The sequence below is a fragment of the Thermobia domestica genome, chromosome 10 (assembly GCF_964235325.1).
Source record: "Thermobia domestica chromosome 10, izTheDome1.hap1.1, whole genome shotgun sequence".
Taxonomy (NCBI): Eukaryota; Metazoa; Arthropoda; class Insecta; order Zygentoma; family Lepismatidae; genus Thermobia; species Thermobia domestica.
The window spans coordinates 41,277,407-41,298,464 of record NC_137463.1 but is presented as its reverse complement, the minus strand read 5'-3'; the positions used below and the strand labels follow the sequence as shown (position 1 = coordinate 41,298,464).

At 37.8% G+C, this 21,058-nt stretch overlaps 1 protein-coding gene across 1 annotated transcript; it reads right to left on the bottom strand.

Moving 5' to 3' along the window:
* Nucleotides 1–73: 73 nt before the first annotated feature.
* LOC145661444 (uncharacterized) lies at nucleotides 74–625 on the bottom strand. Its single transcript, XM_081726752.1, has one exon. It carries the CDS (start codon nucleotides 623–625, stop codon nucleotides 74–76), a length of 552 nt encoding a protein of 183 aa, XP_081582878.1.
* Between the last annotated feature and the right edge of the window lie 20,433 nt (nucleotides 626–21,058).

Genomic DNA, 21,058 nt, shown 5'->3' with positions numbered 1-21,058 from the left:
CCATATGTTACTACGGGTCTGATTAATGTTCTGTATATCCTGGTTTTTGTAGTTTTAGAGATGAGATTTGATTTTAGTAGGGGCAGCAGTGCAAAATATGCTCTGTTCGCAGTAGTGATTCTTCTTTTGACTTCCTCACTTTGGTCATTATTGATGTGATTGTTGTTCCTAGGTAGATAAATTCATTCACTGTTTCGAAGTTGTGTGATTCTATATTTATGTGTGTCCCGATTCTTTTCAGATGTCCTGTGTTCTTAGATACGACTAGAAGTTTGGTTTTTCCTTCATTTATTTCAAGTCCTACTTGTTTCGCTTCTTTCTCCAGGTCTATAAACGCTTCTTTTACTGCTTTCAGACTTCTTCCAATGATGTTAATATCGTCTGCATACCCTAGAATTTGATGGCTATTGGTCGTTAGGGTCCCTGTTCTTTTTATGCCTGATCGTCTTACTGCTGCTTCTAGTACCAGGTTAAATAGTATGGGGGCTAGTCCATCTTTCTGCACTGGGAACGCTTCTGACATATCGCTTCCTATTTTCACTTGGGCTTTCGATTCCTTTGTACTGATTTTACATAACTGAACTAGCCCTCCGGATATCCCTAGTTCCTGAAGTGCATTCCACATTTGCTTCCTATTTATCTTGTCGTATGCTGTTCTGAAATCTATGAATAAGTGATACGTGGTTATTTTTTTTTCTTCAGAATTTTTCAAGTGTCTGTCGGATTGTGAATATTTGGTCTGTGGTTGATCATCCTTTTCTAAAGCCACCCTGATATTCTCCTACCAGTGCTTCGTAGTATGCTTCCAGTCTATTGCGTATGATGGTTGTAAATATTTTATATGCTGTTTTGAGTAATATGATTGCTCTATAATTATCGCAGGATAGTTGGTCTCCTTTTTTATGTAGGCCTATCGGATTTATTATCCCTGTTTTCCATTCTTCAGGTATGTCTCTCGGGTCATTCCAAATTTTGCAGATCAGTTTGTGTAGAGCAAATCACTATTTCCTCTCCGCCTTTCTTAAGTAGCTCTGCCGCTATTGTGTCGATTCCCGGTGCTTTGTTGTTTTTAGATTTTTTTATTGCTTCTTTAACCTCTTGAAGTGTTGGGGTCTCTGTTTGCATTTCTCTAGTTTCTTTGTTTTCGAAATTTGTCTGAGCTGTTTCATCCGGTTCGTCGTGAAAAGTTCTTTCGTAGTATCTAGACCACCGGTTCAGTATCTCCTCCTTGGAGTTCTGCTATTTTGCTCTCTATACTGGATTTTTTCTTTTGTCGGAGTAGTTTTTTGGCTTTTCTCCTGGCTTCATTGTAAATTTTTTGTCTTTCCCTTGTTCTGTGGGTTAGCATGTTGTTCCTAGCTATGTTTCGTTCCTTTATTGCTATCTTGCACTCGCTGTCAAACCAGTCGTTCCGTTGAGGTTTGTTCCTTTCTCCGATTGTTTCTTCTGCTGCTCTATGTTGTCTTTTATTGATGTCCATATATCGTTGACTTTTTGTTTGCCTGTCCATTGTGTTTCCTCCATATACTGAGTGACTTTGCTCCTATATTCGTTGACTCTTTGTTCGTCCCTTAATTTCTCTATGTCCCATTTCTTGACTTGGGGGATGTTGGGCTTCCGTTGTGTGCTTATTTTTGTGTAGATACGGGTTACTACCAAATAGTGATCGGAGTCTATATTAGCTCCCCTCCTTGTTTTCACGTCTTGTATATTGCAACTGTGTCTGCTGTCTACTACAACATGGTCAATCTGATTTTCGGTCTTCCCGTCCGGTGATCTCCATGTTACCTTGTGTATTCTTTTATGTGGGAACCATGTGCTAGCCGCAAAGTCAATTAACTTTATGCCGTTGCCATTTGTTGTTTCATGCGCGTTATATTTCCCTATCGCTGGGTAGAATCAGCTTTCTTTACCGATTTTTGCATTCATGTCACCAACAATTACTTTCATATCATATTTCGGACATTCGTCATATGCTTTTTCCAGCTGGATATAGAACTCGTCCTTGGCTCTATCATCCTTTTCTTCGGTTGGTGCGTGGGCTGTGATAATGGTTATGTTGTATGGATTGGCTCTTACTGTGATTTTACATATCCTGTCGCTGATTGGCGTGAAGCTAGTATTTGACCCCCCCCCGTTCCAAATTCTTTGTTTTTGTTGTTCCCACTGAAATAGATGGTTTCCTTTTGTCTTTGGTGAATGCCTTTGTTGTACCATCTCGTCTCTTGTATGCCACATATGTCTATGTTATATTTCTGAATTTCGTTTGTTAGTTCTTGCAGGGCCCCCGGTCTATGTAGTGTTCTAACATTCCATGTTCCAAGTACCAGTTCTTTGTCCTTTTTTTCGTTTCCGGTCCGGCTTCCCCTTGATCCGTCCATTCCGAGGCGATTCTTCCGGTCTTCTAACAGTAGTTTTTTTTTTTCGGGGCCAGGTTGTCGGCCTGACGCCCAACCCCCAACCTGGAGGACCAGGCCCGACTTCTTCCGTCCCCTTACTTTCCACAGGGATTTTTTTTTACCACAGAGGTTTTATACCCTGCCTCCGGTAAGGATTAACAGCACCACCACTTGAAGGCGAAGTCGGACTTGGGTGGGAGAGGTGTGAGGCTTCATTTCAAGAACAGATCTGCCATTCGGTGCACATCACCACCCGAGTAGGTGCCTTTTGTGAATTCAGTAGACCTATTTTCTACATTAAATTCATTTGGAAAGGTTTCGTTTAACATTCAGCTACTTGTAGGGACGTACGCAGAGGGTATGTCCTGGTGTTCCCGACTATTTTGTAACTTTTGCCTAATGTTACTGGCGATTGCACAGATTTATGTCAAGTCTATGAAAAAATAATAATTTACAGCAACTGGGTACCTAAGAAAATGTTAAACCAAATAAGTCAATTGAACAAAATGGCTTCCTGATCAGACGAACAACGCTAGACAGATGCCTCGTAACTCGCTTGTTCCAAAGTGTTTACTTGGTACTTGCCTGCTTTGGTACTGCTTTTCTAAAATCGCGAATTTGTTCTTGTGTGTAGAGCTTCTATTTGGTCAGTGAACATCCAAGCGACTACAGTAAGTCTAAAAGACAAACTAATTCGTCAGCGTGGCAGATTAGTTGTCAAGCTTTCCTTATATAGAGGTAACCAAGAAAGTTCTGTCGCTTCTTGTGGAGGTCTGTGTTCCATTGGCTCTCACACCGTGAGTTGAATGCGAATGGAGATAAGGAGAGAGTAAGTTGATGGTGTGGGTATATCCAACATACAACCGTCAGTGGTAGAGCGTTCACCTCTGGTGCTTGGAATCCCGGGTTCGATCCCAGCCCTGGCCAAGTGAACTTTGTGGTGGACAAACACCGTGTGCGTGGGTTTCATCGGGGTTCTCCCGTTTCCTCCCACTTTCTTCATTCCACCATTTCATTCATTACTCATCATCAACGTCTCCTTTAGCCTAACCGGCACGATCGTGGGACGTAAAACTTTAAGATTTTATTTCATTTTCCAACATACAACCTGGTTGTGGCAGTTCAGTTACACCGTGAACTTGCATAAGGACAGAATGAACATGGGACCTCTAGGGAGCGTCAGGCCTTTGGTGTCTTGACTACACGGACAGTGCAGCGGTGGTTTAACAAGTATGAAGACGCTGACGAAACATTCGAAGACGCACCACGTACCGAAAGACCATCACATGTACAAAATGAAGATCTTCAGGCAGCAATTGAGGCGAACAGTGGCGAGACATGTGAGGAATTGGGACTATAATTCAGTGTGAGTGGAGAAACCATTCAGCAGCACCTCCATCAACTTGAGAAGCACACCTGTGTTTCTTTGTTGTCTGGTCTGAAGAATGACCCATTTCTGGACAGGATATTGACATGTGATGAGAAGTGGGTCCTGTACGAAGGGACACAGCGCCTTATCATTGGTTAGTATCCCATGAACCGGTTCCAAAACAGCCGAAACAAGCACTGCACAAGAAGAAGGTCCTCCTGTGTGTTTGGTGGACTGCTGGTGGCATCATGCATCGGGAACTTCTACCAGCTGGTCAGAGCATCAATGCAACTATGTACTGTCAGTAGTTGAGCAATGTTCAAGAAAAACTCGAAACTCTGGAACCAGCACTTCTGAATTACAAAGGGTCCTCCTCTTCAGGACAACGCTAAACCCCACATGGCTAGGATGACCCGGGGACACCATTCTACTCCTTGGCTGGGAAACACTATTTCATCCGCCATACTCCCCGGACATTGCACCCTTCGATTATCACCTGTTCTACTCCTTGGACAATCACCTTAGAGGACGCCAGTTCAAATCCCTAGTAGAAATGCAAAATGCACTTGATAAGTTCCTCGCTTCACGGTCCACCAAGTTCTACCGCGATTGAATCTATGGTCTTGCAGAACATTGGCAGAATTTCGTTGATGCTGACTATTTTTGATCTTCCAGGTACGTCTTAGGTGACATCGATTTTCGAAGGTGGTGGGTGAAAAAGCAACAGAACTTTCTTGGTTAGCTTATAGTAGAAGAAATATCAATTGCAAAACATGAAATTTGTAAAGTGGAAAAAGGCGTTCGATAAAGTGACATTACATTAATATGCGAGCTCAAGTTTTCACATATATACATAGTAGAACAACCCATGTGTGCACTAAGTAATAATTGTGTATATAAACGTGTAAATGCCTAACATGGAGGCACTTTTTCTTTCTTTCTTTTTTAATATAGAATTTTAATTAAAACATAATTCTTTCATCCGCGGTATTCACCTTTCACTCGAATTTTTTTCTCTCTCTTTGCATGTTATCGAGGTTATATGGTTAGTGTACGCGCTTTCAGCGCAGGAGACCCAGTTTCTATTCTTTGTGGGAGCTCAGATGGTTTGGTTTCCAGATTAAACTGCAGGTTTTTGTCTCATTTAGTCTCGATGCTGAACGAGACGCTAAACTCCATATCGACCAGTTTACCAACAGCAAGATTTGGTTCTCTTTCTGGAGAATCATACAGATAAACACCTTATGTTTAAAAATTATTTCCGGTACGTTGAGTGATATATAGTCTTTACATACATCAGAATGGACTGATGAACTTATAGCCATGCAAAAATAACTTTTTCGATATATAAGAAGCTATGAAACGTGTAAATTTGTTGAAATCTTGAATTTGCTTATTTCCCACGAATGTCATAATTTCTTAAGAGGCCTAATCACTAGAAATTAAAATATCGCTAATTACATTGTAATTATGTGATATCTTCAAATAGATAAAAGATAATCGAAATATGGAACAAGAGTGCGCTAGACAATATTATTTTGCATGAGGTACCGTTATCACGAGTGATCTAGTAGATTTCTGTATGCATCCATTTATAAGCGTGAAAATAAATACCGATTTTCTAAATGGCTGGAAATCGAAAGCAGATAAGTGAGTCGTAATAACGATATCTCATGTTAAATAATATTGTCTATCGTTCTCTTGTTCCACTTTTTGATTATCTTTTATCTATTTGAAGATAACACACAATTACTGTAAAATTAGCGCTATTTTAATTTTGCCGTCAACTTTACGTTTCATGTTTAGTACTGCCGATTTCTGTACAACTTCTTGTAGAACTCGTTCAGGTATGTTGTTTTAGTGTGATTTAAGGCAAAGATATCTAGATTCCAGGAAGCTTAAGCTAACTTTTGAAGGGTCCGGGTTCCCTCGGCTCTGTCAGGATCAGCAATCGTGTAAATGTTTATGTTCATGAAAGAAATTTCGGAACGAGAGTATGGGTGGAATTGGAATACTCTGAAAAAGCCTATAGACTCGTTGTCCACCACAAACTCATGTGGTCTGAAATCGCACCAAGAACCTCTCACACACCAGAGGTAAGCTATTTACTACAGTTGTTTACTAAGTTATTTACTACCAGTGGCGGCGATTGGACGTTAAAAGTGGGGGGGGGGGGCAAGATATGATCTGAATTTGTGTATATCTATGTTAGTGTTCCTGGTTGTTTCTAACACTTTGTTTGACGAAAGGTTGTATAACTATAATAGGATACTATATTTTTCAGTTAAAATACCGTATATCGTGTTTCATATTTAATTAAGTAAATTGACAAGAGTAATTTACTTAATTGCTCATGATTCCTTGCTCATGAACATCTTAAAATTCTGTCTGGAAAATTGTGTGACCAGATTATTTAATAACATTTATAAAACAAATAAATAGAAAGGATATTATTAATCATACTAATGAATAATAAGGCTTGTTTTGTAGAAGTTATATTGAAACTGGGGATTAATGAACAACTTACATTTTTAACTCCACACTTGCCATTAAATGTATGTTATTACTCTTAGAAAATGAAAGACAGTAAATACTACATGCATATGCTACGACGCAATTGTAATATTAATTCCTTTGAATTGCAATTAAAATGCAATTCCTGTAGCTGTTCTTAACTCCACGGGAAGACAAATAACCAATACACTCTTACGCAACGACAAATATTATATGGTACCATTTTTTCTATGAACCAGTAATATATGCAAAAACTTTACATTTCCAAATGCAACTATATACATTAACAATTTTAAATTATGGCTTTTTAAAGGTAAATTATTGAATTTCAGACAATCAGCTACAGCATCATCCCTATATATCCTCTAGGATCATGGTTAGTACCTCATTCTCTTCAGAATAGAACACCTTTTCAAACGGTTTCATTTAGGTTTCTTATCATGCCGCTAAGGCGGGAAAGTTTGAGGGAAATCTGGATTTTTTTTGATTTTTTCATACTTTGATTCCCTCTGGACCCCCTTTGTTAACGCACAGATCTCAAAATCAACTGAAAAATACGAAGGGGTGTGCTAAATATATATAAAAAATTTAAGCTTCTATCTTGAAAAGTAAGTGCGGGAAAATGTTTACCAATGAGCTAAGAACATTCCCACAATACCCCAGATGACCCGTATGTAATATAAAATTTTCCTGAGACATCCTTATTTATACTATGATCATTGTTCGTACATCATTCCCTTCAGAATAGAACATACTTTCAAACGGTACCACTCACATGTCTCCATTATGTACCTGAGGTGGGAAAATCATGAAAAAATGGATTATTTGTTTAAAAAATATTCCTTCTTTGTACTTTTTTGCCCCTCTGTACCCCCTGTTTTAATGCAGAGATCTGAAACAAATCTGAAAAATACTAAGGGGTGTACTAAATGTGTGTGCAAAATTTAAATCTTCTAGGTGCAAAAGTAAGCCCGCCAAAAATAATGTTTCTACAATAATCTAGATTCCCGTATAAAAAAGGATCTCAGGTAAAAATTCCCTGAGACATCCCTATTTATACTAAGATCATGGTTCGTACATCATTCTTTTTAGAAGAGAACAGCCTTCCAAACGGTAACCCTCACATGTCTCCATCATGTATCTGAGGAGGAAAAATCGCGAAAAAAGTGATTTGTTAAAAATATATCCTTATTTATTTATTTATTTTTTACCTTTTTGCCCCTCTGGACCCCACTGTTTTATCGCAGAAATCTGAAAATAATCTGGAAAATATTAAGGGGTGCACTGAATGTGTGTGCAAAATTTCAATCTTCTAAGTGCAAAAGTAAACCCTACAAAAAGTAATAAAAAGTCGTAAAAATATGTTTTAGTTATGACGTCATCACACTACGTCTCAACGCAGAAAGGCGTGAAAGCATATGTAACATGTTCTACAATGCCTCCAGGCTTGAGAAAAAAAAACAAGTAAAAAACTTTTTTTGGTACTCTTTTAAATCGAATAATGAAAATTCTAGCCTATCACCGAAAAATAGATTATATAATTTAAAAGAGTTAAGTGGTCACTTCAAAAAAGTGGGGGGGCAACTGCCCCCTCTTGCCCCCCCCTAATCGCCGCCCATGACTAACAGGAACATTTGCCTCTTGATTTTCTAAATAATTTTAGTCACGTTGTTACTTAGTCCGAACACGACGACAGGGACACGAACACAGAAATTTTGAGGACAGTTAAGAAACATCCATAATCTTCAGTGGGGTTGGATCCTCCAGTATATCGTCGCAGCAGAAGTAACCACTCTTACCATTGAGCCAGTGTATCTTTCTTCTATATTTTCTTCTCTCCTTCGTCGCTCAACAACAAAAATTTCGCGTGATATGTTGTTGTGGGTCCATATGCCAATTCAGAGTTGTCAGATTCTAAGATGGGGCCGCAGTGGCTCAGTGGTAGAGCGTTCACCTCTGTTGCTTGGGGTCCCGGGATCGATGCTAGCTCCCGCCAAGTGAACTTTGTGGTGGACAAACACCGTGTGCATGGGTTTTCTCGGGGTTCTCCCGTTTCCTCTCACTTCATTCCACCATTTCATCCATTACTCATCATCACCGTCTCCTTTAGCCTAACCGGCATAATCGTGGCACGTAAAACTCAAAGATTTCATTTCATTTTTCAGATTCTAAGATCAAAAAGTAGCGAGGTTCTATTCTAAAAGTAGCGTATGTGAACTATTTGTAGCCCAAATATAAAAGTGAATTATTTTGTAGCTATATACTTTTGCTAATAATATATAATCACGGCGTCTCGATTTAACAGAAACACTTGAAATTGGAAATACGTCAGATGTCTGGGTTCGCAACAGTCAGGCGGCGACCACAGTTTCGGACAGTTGGAAGTGGTGTGTTAGGGTGTTAGGATACATCAAGGGCAATAGAACTGCAATGTGGGATGAACGTGGGAGACGGTGATAGTATATAATGGGCGACTTTTCTAGTTTTCAGGGACACTTGTTTGCGTAAGTCATTTCTGTAAGTTCTTAAATACACTTTAAAATGTTTACAGTATGCGTTTTTATGGATATTCTTCACTTCTTTAATTCATTTACTAAATTTTTTATCTGGGAGTTTTTATTGTAACTCCACTTACTCATTATATTAATATGGATAATACAGTAACACAAAGTAGAGATGTTTACGTTTACACAGCTCCGTACCATGCGTGCCGACTGCGTGGGTGCTCCGGGACTCCGGCACCCATACAAGTAATCTTGTGGGTACGCCACACCCACAAGTTTTAGTTTGGACCCGGGTTTGAACCCGTTTCTCTTGCGTTTAAGTCAGCCATGCTATCGACTGAGCTAGGGCAGCCCCAGCTTATCCTTATAGCATGGGTATATTTTACTGTATCACAGTACAGCTCTTCATGGTAGTGTTCATAAAAGATTTTTAGCTAAAAATAAACCAAACGTCAAGACTTCCCTGAAAACATATAGACTAACACGTCCCGCCATTGATATGCACCCACATAAATTTTGGAAAGTCGGCGCCGTTCCTCCGTACAACTATTAGGCTTGGAAACTAACTGAGACATGAACACGCTCAGTCTCGTATCAAACACAAACAAACAAACAAACAAAAAAGATCTAGTGTTGTCAGATCTGGAGATTAAAAAGAACTAGAACAAGAATTAAATACCGAACATGTTAGTTTTACTAAAACTATTGTTCGTTGTGACTAAAATATTTAACAAACAAAATTTTTAATAATAAAAACAAGAAAGTAGCACATTCTTAAGAGTTATAGCTTGAAGATAATTAAAAGTAGCCCAAAAGTAGCGTGTCGCCTAATTTGAAATTTCAGTAGCGAGAAAACTTAAAAAATCGCCCAATCCGCTACTTGTACCCCAATCTGGCAACACTGAACACTGTGCCAATTGTCAACTGATTCACAGAATGATTATTCTTTAAAAGAAAGAATGAAGGAATTTGTCTGCATCGCACCAGGATCGAATATGAATTTTCTACAAGTGCATTTGTTGTTAGACGACTCGCTGTTCTGTGTAAGGGACGAAATTATTTACGTTTCGCAGTAGGAAAATAAGAATCTTATTTATGTTTTCTTCCAAGGAAAACCAGAATAGTTTGAACTGTGAGTAATCTACCCACTCAAATGTAATCGCTATTTTTATATGATGCAATTCCTTCCTTCGAAAAGAGGATGCATAAACATTTCTGCGAATGTGGTCACGCTAATCTATCTGATCCGTACACAGTCAAATGTTTAATTAAGCATACATAAACCCAATCAATCTATGAATGAATGTTAATCGAATGCACGAGAAAAGCTGTCAGTAACAGATTAAACTAACAAGCAAATTCCTCCTAGGATATTCCACAAACATAACACACAATTAATTATACAATACTGTAAGCAATAATAATAATAATAATAATAATAAACTGTTTAGTTCCTTGAAACTACAGGGTGCCCGACAAATCTCCGTACTCCTAGAGTTTAGTGTCAAAGAGCCCCCATCCAGAATTTTTTGTTGGGGGGTCAAATACTACAAACCATTAAGCCTATGTAGTTTTGAACCGATATTATTTTGTACCAGATAAGTAATTGTAAAATACTTTCACCTATATTTTCAGAAAAAAAATGATACATATAGATTGTTTGATATAAGAGAGAGAGTACAGATCGAGTGTTCAGGCTACATTAATCATTTCCCTGTTAAACAAGTATAGATTTACTAAAAAAGTGTACAAATGTATGTCGAGTTAGGAAATTTGGGGAGGCCCGGACCCGGTGGACCCCCCTTGGATGCGCACCTGCAGAGGGCAATGTTAGTGAAAAATTAGTTTTTATTTGGTACATATTACTATACTTGGGTACATACATAAACGGACTATGCATCCAGTGGAGCTGTATATGCTCCATCGTGCTGTACACACAAATACAGGGTGTTTCAAAACAATACTGACAACGTTTGGGAGGTGATTCCTGACACCAAGATAAGACAAAAAGTATAGACCAACCTGGGTGCACAAATGCTTCCTTTCGGAGTTATAGGCTGACAAAAACATGAAAAAAAAAATGAAATTAAAAGGTCCATAGCTCTAAAGCTATGGGACCTACCGTAGTCGGGTCAAGACTTCACTTAGGAACTAGTATGTGCCCTATCCAAATATCCAAGTTTCAAAATCCTGCAGTACTTCCGCAACAGTTTTTATAGAGGTAGTTGGTGAGTACTTCAAATTATATGCCCGTAGCCAAATATCCTCTATAAAAAGTGTTGCATGAGTACCTTAGAATTCTGAAACATGGATTATTGGATAGGTTACGTATTAGTTCCTACGTGAAGCTTTGCCGATACGATAGGTCCCATAGTTTTGGAGCTATGGACCTTTAAAGTTCATTTTTTCACGTTTTCTGTAGCCTATAACTTCGAAAGGAATCATTTGTGCACCCAGGTTGGTCTATACTTTTTGTCTTATCTTGGTGTCAGGAATCACCTCCCAAACGTTGTCGGTGTTGTTTTGAAACACCCTGTATATTCTTCTCCATGTTCCCCTTGACATATTACGGAGCATTCGAAAAGCTTCCTCCACACAGTCGCATAATTCTTCACCTGTGTTGTACTGACGATATGAGACATATGATTTGATTCCCCCCACAATGAGTTGTTTGGTGTTGTAAGGTCCGTGCTCTAGTTCACCATTCTGTTGTACCCATATACATCCCATGATTCCCTTCTCTTGAGCTCATTTGCAACATGTGTAAGTAAGAACGTTCATTCGCATATTTGTCAAGAAAATACGGTTTGAACAAGTACCGTGATATCATCCCGACATAACATGAGGTGGAGTTTCGTTCCAATTCTTGGACACGAGACCATATTCTTCCTGTGTGAACAACGATCAGAAATGACGTTTCTACTACTCACCTTCATGAATCTGGGTATCTTCTCTCATGTCTACCAAAAACAAGTACCGTACAGGAAACAACAGAATGATGAATCCGTCTTAAGAGTGAAGTTAAGTCAATTGAAATAAGATATTAGGAAAATATGTTTCACTAAGAAGCATTGCCTTCACACTGAAGAAAGAATGTGAATATTCTGTAATACTTCTTTTCTTTTAAAATATATTGTACGTACGTATATTCTGACTGTAAGTTTATTTGAGAACTGAAGTACTATAATCAGAAACGTGCACGTTCACATAACGTAATTTTAATGGTATCAGGACATTTACGGTACTGGACATTTGCGGTACAATGAGAAAACCAGTTTTTCTGGGACATTTGCTGTATTGTTCAAAACTTTTCCTTAGACAGTGCGACATTTGCGGTACACACCATGGAACCTGTGCATATTCTGAAGATTAGATGATGAAACAAACTTCCTGCTTGCAGATGACACTACAAAGGAAGAAAGAATGTTAATATTTTGCTCTGCGGAGGGAAGACAGTGTGCAAGTGAGCACACTGCCTTACTTTATGGATGGAACATTTAAGTGTTGTAGTCAGCAGTTTGCCCAAGTATATTGAACACACGCAGATATCCAAAGTAACTTGAAGGAAACAACAATTGTCCCATTAATCCTCGGTTTCTTACCGGCAAGAGACAGTAAGACGTTCCAGAGGTTTTTCTGTTTGGTGAAGGCTAATATTAGCCTAATGACTGAAATCCAAAATTAATGAAATTGGATTTCAAGCAAGCAATAACATCTCTAAGAACACCGTTTCTGGAAACGTACACTAGTGGGTGTAATTTCCATTTTAATCAGTGCTTGTGGAGGAAGAAACAGGAATTAGGACTCAGAAATGACTATAAATCAGTTCCAGAGGTGAGGCTCTCTTCAGAATGTGTTCTGCTCTAGCAGTTCCTGTAGATGATGTTGATGTTGGGTGGCTTTCCATTATGGAAGATGCACGACATCACCAAAGACTTGAGAGATTTTTAGATTATTTTCCAGAACTGTGGTTAAACAATCCCGTTATTCATATCTCCGTGTGAAACTGCGAGAATAAACAGCACAGAAGAATAATGCTGTTAAAGGGTGAAATTACAGACTCAAATAATTAACCTGTATACTCTAAGTCAACTCCTAATCTATACTGTTTGGTGAAGTATTTAAAAAGTGAGGCTGTGTACCACGATTGCCTATATGAAAGAAGAACATTGAAGGGAAACGTGATGACAGCAGTACATAAGATTGAGCAGAAGAATAGAAAACGTGTTAATTGAATATGTAGCTTTAAAAGATGTCAAGAAATCCTTGAGAGAAATGTACACATTCAAAAGTTGTTCCAAAAGATAAGCTATTTATTAATGTACTAATTGAACTCTATCATACATCTGGAAAATAAATTACTAATTCATTGAACGTGAAATTTCCTTCGTTTCTTATACTTATTCCGAACTAGATCTGACCAAAAATCCCTAAATATGCTGATAACAATGGACAAACATGTCCCAAATGAGTGCCTTGTTACAAATCACTCTGCTAGCAAGTTGCTGTTTGGCTAATCTCGTAATATGCGTAATTACAAATATCTCAATGTGTTAAAAATGAAGAAAGAAGAATGTTATATTTCAACTCTGAGTAACCATTGGCAAATCGTTATTAGAAAACTGTTAAGGAAAACTATTTTTAAAAAGTATATAATCATTTTCAGAAGTTTCCTTTAAATACCATGGTTAGGCGTTCGACAAATCAGAAATTTATTTACATTTTCCAGTTTTGGTCAATCACAAACAAGCATTTGTTTATATTTTTCAGATATGTTCTGTAGGGACTGTGTAATTGATAACTATATTTTAGAGATGCAAGGTCTCGGAAAAATAACGGCTTTTTTTGAAAAAAAACTCGGTTTTTTCTGCTTTGCTTTTTTGCTTGGGAAATTTTGGGCTTTTTTCAAAATTCTGCTTTAAATTGATAAAGCAGACTTTGTTTCGGTTCTCTATAACACAAAAAGTCATTTAATTAGTGGTTGATGCCGATAATAATATAAAACCTCGAAAATAAACCATGAATTTCGAAAAGATATTTCAAACAATTTTACTTCAACATTTTTACATTATGAATTCCAAAGGATTAACCAGTGTATATAATATTTTTTTTAACCTCCTATATACAAAAGCAAGCAGAGTTGGCAAGAACCATGGTTGTTTCTGAAAATGCCAAAAACCCGTTTTTTTTTTTTTGGGGGGGGGGGGAGTTTAAACCAGGTTTTTTTTTTTATTTAGATATTTTGCTTTATGTATTTATATTACTATTCACAGAAATAAGTTTGTTTCGCCTTGGTGTTATTATGCAACAACGGGATTATGCTGGAAGAGGTCCCATAAGCTTAAAGAAGTCCGGTCAGTAAATTTCTTAAATTGAGAAACTCCCGCCCTAGCCACCGGGAAAATCCCGTCATTATTGTAAAACAGTAACGGGAAAATCATGTTATTGCTTTCCATGTAAAATTTAAAGGTCAACGTATCATAATCAGTACGTTAAAACTGAGGCATTAAATTACAAATTTAGTATGTAGATATCATTGAAAGTCCAATCCAAGCTAATGTTGGAAGCTACGTAGGCAATCAATAAATTTTGCCAATTTCTATCAATATATTTAAGCAACCTTGGCTTCTTTATAAAACAACAGGCATGCAGAAATATATAATTTGGTTTCGTTTCTTATGTTTAGGCTTAACATCCTTACGTAATACCGAGGTTATCAAGGAGAAGACTTTCGCTTAAAGTGACCTCCGAACCGTTACTTGGTTTACACATGAAAGAAGGGCTGTGGTTCGACCGAGAATTGAACATGGGACACCTTGATTAAAAGGTGAAAAGGAAATAAGACTAATACAGATGATTTGACATGTGGAAACGTCACCATGAAGTTCGCATTTTTGTTTTTTTTATTTTTTGGGTTTAAACCAGTTATTTAAAAAGAACAGCTGGTGTAAACGAGCGAACCCTAAAAATAAAAACTTCTTTTTCAAAAAAATAAACAAATAACTAGCAAAATTGTATGTAGTATTTTTACTTCAAAACATTCCATTCCCTCTTTTTGAAACAAAATAAAACTAAAATAAAACATAAGAAAAATACTTAGATTTATATGATACACTTAGAGGCTGCACATCTAGAGCTTTTGGTCCTGTATATTCTTGAAATTCTACATTTAAGTTTTATACAACCACCATCACGGTTTACCCAATCCTCAAGTTTTCTGAATTTGTAACAAGAGGGATTCAACATATCATTACGGAACCCCCCCCTACCAAAAAAAAGGACTACGAAATATATTTAAACTAAATACAAATGCACAACAAACATGACTGAGTGGTTAGCTTTTGCGCTTCTATCGAGAAGTCCGGGATTCAACCCAGCATTCGGCCATTCTGACAAAGCTTTTCTTCATTCCACCTGTGAATGTAGAAATAGTGCGTGTACTGGCCGACTAGGTAAGGGTTGGCAGATTTCCTTTCTTATTGTTTTTAAATTGTTATTATTACTAATTACCAGCAGTGACGGTTTTGCGAAGGTTAGGGGGTCGGTCTTTCGGACTGAAGCTTGTTCCCCAAAGTTGCGGAATGTCTAAAACGAACGAAATATATATTAGTTATGCCTTTACTCATAAACTTTAAGCTCCCGTCAAATAAAAATTACGAATGTTTAGAAAAACTAAACATAAGTAAGAAAAATCCCTCCCAAAATACTTTTCTAAATTCGCCACTGATTCTCAGTATAAAATGATCTTCAAGGTTGCATCCGCAAGATTATTGCTAAACATATAAACGAAACGAAATATTAGTTATGCTTGTACTCATAAACTTCAAGCACCTCCCAAATAAAATGAGGACTTTTTAGAAAACGAAACAATCAGAGAAACTCCTCCCAAAGTACTTTTCTAAATCCGCTACTGATTATTTGTATAAATTGGAATTCAAGGTTGTATTCGGAAAATTATTGCTAAATCATTGCACAACTACAGTATAACAGAAATGTGGAAATACGGTTTGACGGACATATTGAAAAACATATGCTTTGACGGACTATAGAAAAACGTAAGTTCAACTTTTGTGCTAGAAGCTAGAGTACTAAGCTCTTAGAAATGAAACACGGATGACAAACTAAAATGATTAGAGAAGAAGAAAAAATGTCGATAACTTAAAAGTTAAAATAAAGTTAAATAGCCTGTAAAATTGCCCTCAAATACTACATTCTTCATGTTAGCTTTAATTCGTAAAACATGTGCTCCATCCGTCTTGATGGTGAATTACAGAGCTAAAAATGGCATTTAGGTCATGGAATTCTTATCTAACTATAGAATATACAACAGTGAAACCTCTACTAACGGACACCTCTGTAAAGCGGACACCTCTCATAACGGACATATTTTGTAATCCCCAAACACTGTAATAGGAAAAACCATGTTGACAAACCTCTCTAAGGCGGACACTCTCTAGTACGGACACGGACAGTCTTTTCTGTCTTTTATAGGTATTATTTACCTCCATATTACGGACACTTTCTCTAGAAACAAGTTGAAAAGTACAGAAAAAGTACATTTTCAGTAATGCATACATGTATCACCAAGGAAGCATTATAATAACATTTTTCCTCGTCAATTGGCTGTTCAGAAATTCAGATGAAGCGTCTTTGTTTAACAACACCTTCATATCCTTTGCTTGCATTCCACTCCCACCTAACCTGTTTTAGAATCAAAAGTGATTGACAGTTGCCTGCTATTTGGGATGACACGTCATTCTATTGTTGCTGCTGGAAGACATGTTTGGTATTTTTTGTCCGCGTATACGCATATTGTCTTAGTGCCTCTATTTGTAGAAGGAAATCTTTTTAAGTCATTCTGCATCGAATAAGCAATAAGGTGTAAGTTGTTGTGAGCTTTCGAAATGCCACGAGAAGCACTAATGTTAAAATCGAATTGATTGAATTTTCGAAGAATACTGAGGTTGCGAAGGATAGCTGAAAATGTTTGTATCGGTAAAACACAAGCACCTGAGATAATATAAAACCAAGACAAGTTAATAAAGTTGTGGTGTGAAAATGACAATGAAAATAGTGTCTCATTGCTTTGAACAAAGTTGGTGTGCAAGTGAATGGTTTTGTAGAGTGCGGAATGAATAAAAAAAAAATCTGTGTTAGGGTCGATTTTAAAAGCTAAGGATTTGGAGGTAGCAACAGAAATGGATGTTTCAGATTTCAAGGTCTCGAACGAGTGGTTAGAGAAGTTTCGAATTAGACACAAAATTTCTTTCAAAACGATTTGTGGAGAATTCGCAGATGTCGACATGCCCACAGTCATAGAACGGTTTGATAAATTAACTTCAATAGTTTGTAATTACATATCACCTTGTACTAACTTACGTAAGAAAATATCGAAACCTCTCTAAGACGGACACCTCTCTATAGCGGACAATTTTTGATTCCCCACGGCTGTCCGCTTTAGAGAGGTTTCACTGTATAAGAAAGCTATTTAGATAGAAAAATCATGAAAATGAAAAAAGTCCAAAATTTCCAAAATTCTCGTTTTTTCCCAAAAAAGCCGGCTTTTTATGTGAAAAAAAAACATCGATTCAAAAAAGTCGGTTTTTTTTTTTGCATCTCTATTATATTTGCGTTTACATGTTCTTAGGTGCCACGAGAAAGTTTGTATGTATGTATGTATGGCAAGTTAACGGTTTCTTATTTTGAAAGGATTTTAGTCAGCTTTTATAGTGCGTCCAGTAAGAGAACTTCTCTGACAGCTCCCAGTGACATTGCCACTACACGCGTGTCAAGGTTTTTTTCGGTTCAACTGTAGTGGCAATTTAATTAATTATATACGACAGAGTGATCGTGGTTGGTAACACTGATATCAAAGTAGGGGCTGCAATATCCCACCGCATGTGGTAAGAAACGGCAGAGACCATCTCTTGTTGGCCGTGCTATAGTATGCAAAAAGCCCGAGTCCCCTGAAAAAGTCATATATTCCTCCCTAGAAGTAAACTTGCTAACTACACCAATGTGGTAAAACTTGGTCTTTGTGTAGCGGTTGATACTGTATGCCTATCCTCTAACTTAACTCTCGAAAATATCCTCTCTCACAAGTAAACCTTACGTTTGGGTAAATAGAGTTGCTGACTGAGACACATATGAGAAAGTAGTACTAAATGTGGTTAGTATTTCAGTGAAGTTGTAGGTGCGAAGCTCCAGGGGTTTAGGAGATACAGCTACCAGAACATCACATGGAAGTACAGAATAGTCTTCATACAGTTGGAGGTAAAAGCTCTGTAAGACCTCTTGTAACGACAAAAGGTGAATAACAAATATATGGGTACATATTAGGACTAGGGGGAAGTCATATAGTAAGGGTATACCTGACGGCGGCCATCTTGAAATCCGCCATTTTGAATTAAAGTTAAGTTTTTAAAATAGGAATAGGGTCATGTGATACATGATTTAAGGCGCAAATTTAATCAGAACAATGGTCACGTTAATTTTGAGTTACGCACAATTGGTAAAATGTTACAGGGAAATTAAATATTGTTGCAGCATATGTATTAGTCCTTTACCCCACCTTGTAAATTTTGTTTTAATGATAATAATTAAATAAAAAAAGCAGGTGGATAAATATTATGTCTATGGTAAGAGTTGCCTTGATGGCGGCCATGTTTAAATCCGCCATTTTGAAGCAGACAAAAGTTTTAAAGAAAACGCATAACATGACACCTTATTAACAGCAAATTTTACCATAAATCCAACGGTATAACCACTTTTGCTTTATCATGAACCAGCATTTGTTATCGCATTCACAAGTTGCTAATTTAAGGGAAAATGACCAAAGAGGAATTGATTCATAATTGAACTTGGGTCTTTCTTCCAGAAAAGTCCTCAATTAGTACAATCAATATGTAGTTCAGAAAATAGTGCATGACTTGCACAAATGCTCTGCTCACAGTGACCACACCTGACAAAGGCAATCGAATTACACTTGACACATCTGTCGTTAACAATTCCGTCCAAGCAGTAGTCGTAAGGAGCCATCCATTTAATTTTGTGCTGGTTAATGATAAAGCAAAAATGGTTATACCGTTGGAGTTATGGTAAAATTTGCTATTAATAAGGTATCACTGTTATGCGTTTTGTTTAAAAATTTTGTCTGCCTCAAAATGGCGGATTTGAACATGGCCACCATCAAGGCAACTCTTACCATAGACCTAATATTTATCCACCTGCTTTTTATTTAATTATTATCATTAAAACAAAATTTACAAGGTGGGGTAAAGGACTAATACATATGCTGCAACAATATTTAATTTCCCTGTAACTTTTTACCAATTGTGCGTAACTCAAAATTAACGTAACCATTGTTCTTCTGATTAAATTTGCGCCTTAAATCATGTATCACATGACCCTATTCCTATTTTAAAAACTTAACTTTAATTCAAAATAGCGGATTTCAAGATGGCCGCCGTCAGGTATACCCTTACTATATGACTTCCCCCTAGTGCTAATATATACCCATATATTTGTTATTCACCTTTTGTCGTTACAAGAGGTCTTACAGAGCTTTCACCTCCAACTGTATGAAGACTATTCTGTACTTCCATGTGATGTTCTGGTAGCTGTATCTCCTAAACCCCTGGAGCTTCGCACCTACAACTTCACTGAAATACTAACCACATTTAGTACTACTTTCTCATATGTGTCTCAGTCAGCAACTCGATTCACTCAAACGTAAGGTTTACTTGTCAGCTTGGAGAATAAGAAGTTATTTTGAATAGTACCGCAAATGTCCCAGTATCACGAATGTAGATACTCGAAGTACCGCAAATGTCGATACCGCAAAAGTTGCGCTTTCAATTTTAATTTTACTTAGTTACAAAAAAGTCAACAGGGGTCTGATTTAGCCCCTGGGGATATATATACACTGTATATTAGAATAACATTGACTGACACATTAATATTCTCTATATTAGATATGTGGTACGCAAGTCGAAAAGGTTAAGAACTCTTATTCCAGACGAAATTAAGAAACAAGGGAGTTTCGTTTCACGGCGTGAAACTAAGACATCCAAACTACGCAAATTCAATACTCAAACTTGAAGCAGTACATTTATAGGTATTGGTTGCAACAAAGAAATACGATCAAAAATAGAACTAGTTCCTCGAACGCTGAATCTATACCAAAAAAAACATTACTCTCTATCTGTTATTGTTTTTGTTCCAGCGACGCAACTACAAGGGTCGTTCAAGGTTGAGCGGGACTTTTATTTCTTCAGAGGAAACAGATAGCACAAGAAGCACCAAACTATGTTAGCTTTTCAAAGTATTCTCCGTGGGCGTCGAGGCACCGTTGCCATCGTTGTGGCAGCTCCCTAATTCCTTTGGCATAGAAAGAACTTGGTTGTTATCGTAGCCACTGGAGGACATCGTTCTGCAGTGCTTCATCTGTCGTGAATTTCTTCCCTCCCAGATGGTCTTTAAGGGGGTGCAAACAAATGATAATCACTGGGAGCTAAATGTGGACAGTAGGGGGAATGGGTCAGAACTTCCCAGCGCATTTCGGCTATTCACAGATCGTCATGCATGTCCACTTCTGATCAAATGTCAGCTGGCGGGGAACCCACCTTGCACAGATTTTGCGGAAGCGTAAGTGATCGTGAATGATTGTCTCAACACTCCTGACACTGATGTTCACCTCGGAAGCAATATGCCGCACTGTAACTCGCCGGTTCTCAATAATCATTTGCTCAACACGTGCGATATTCACTGGTTTGACTGCAGTCGGGCGAATGTGTTCATGCGCTTCATTTGTCACCAGCTCCCGTCCTTTACGAAACTGTTCACACCATTCGTACACTCTTGTCCGTGGCATCGTTTGTTCACCATAATGTGCTTGCAATCTTCTGAAAATCTCAGTTGGTTTAACTTTCTCTTTCACAAGAGATTTGATTACACACCGTTGTTCCACAGACACAGTGCTTGCCGCCATGTTCGCTACAACTGCTACGCATGAGCCAAATACGGGGCCGCGGTGGCTCAATGGTAGAGCGTTCATCTCTGGTGCTTGGGGTCGCAGATTCGATCCCAGCCCCCGCCAAATGAACTTTGTGATGGACAAACACCGTGTGCGTGGATTTCCTCGGGGTTTTCCCGTTTCCCCCCACTTTCTTAATTCCATCATTTAATTCATTACTCATCATCACAGTCTCCTTTAGCCTAACCGGCATAACGTGGGACGTAAAACTCAAAGATTTCATTTCATTTTCATTTCA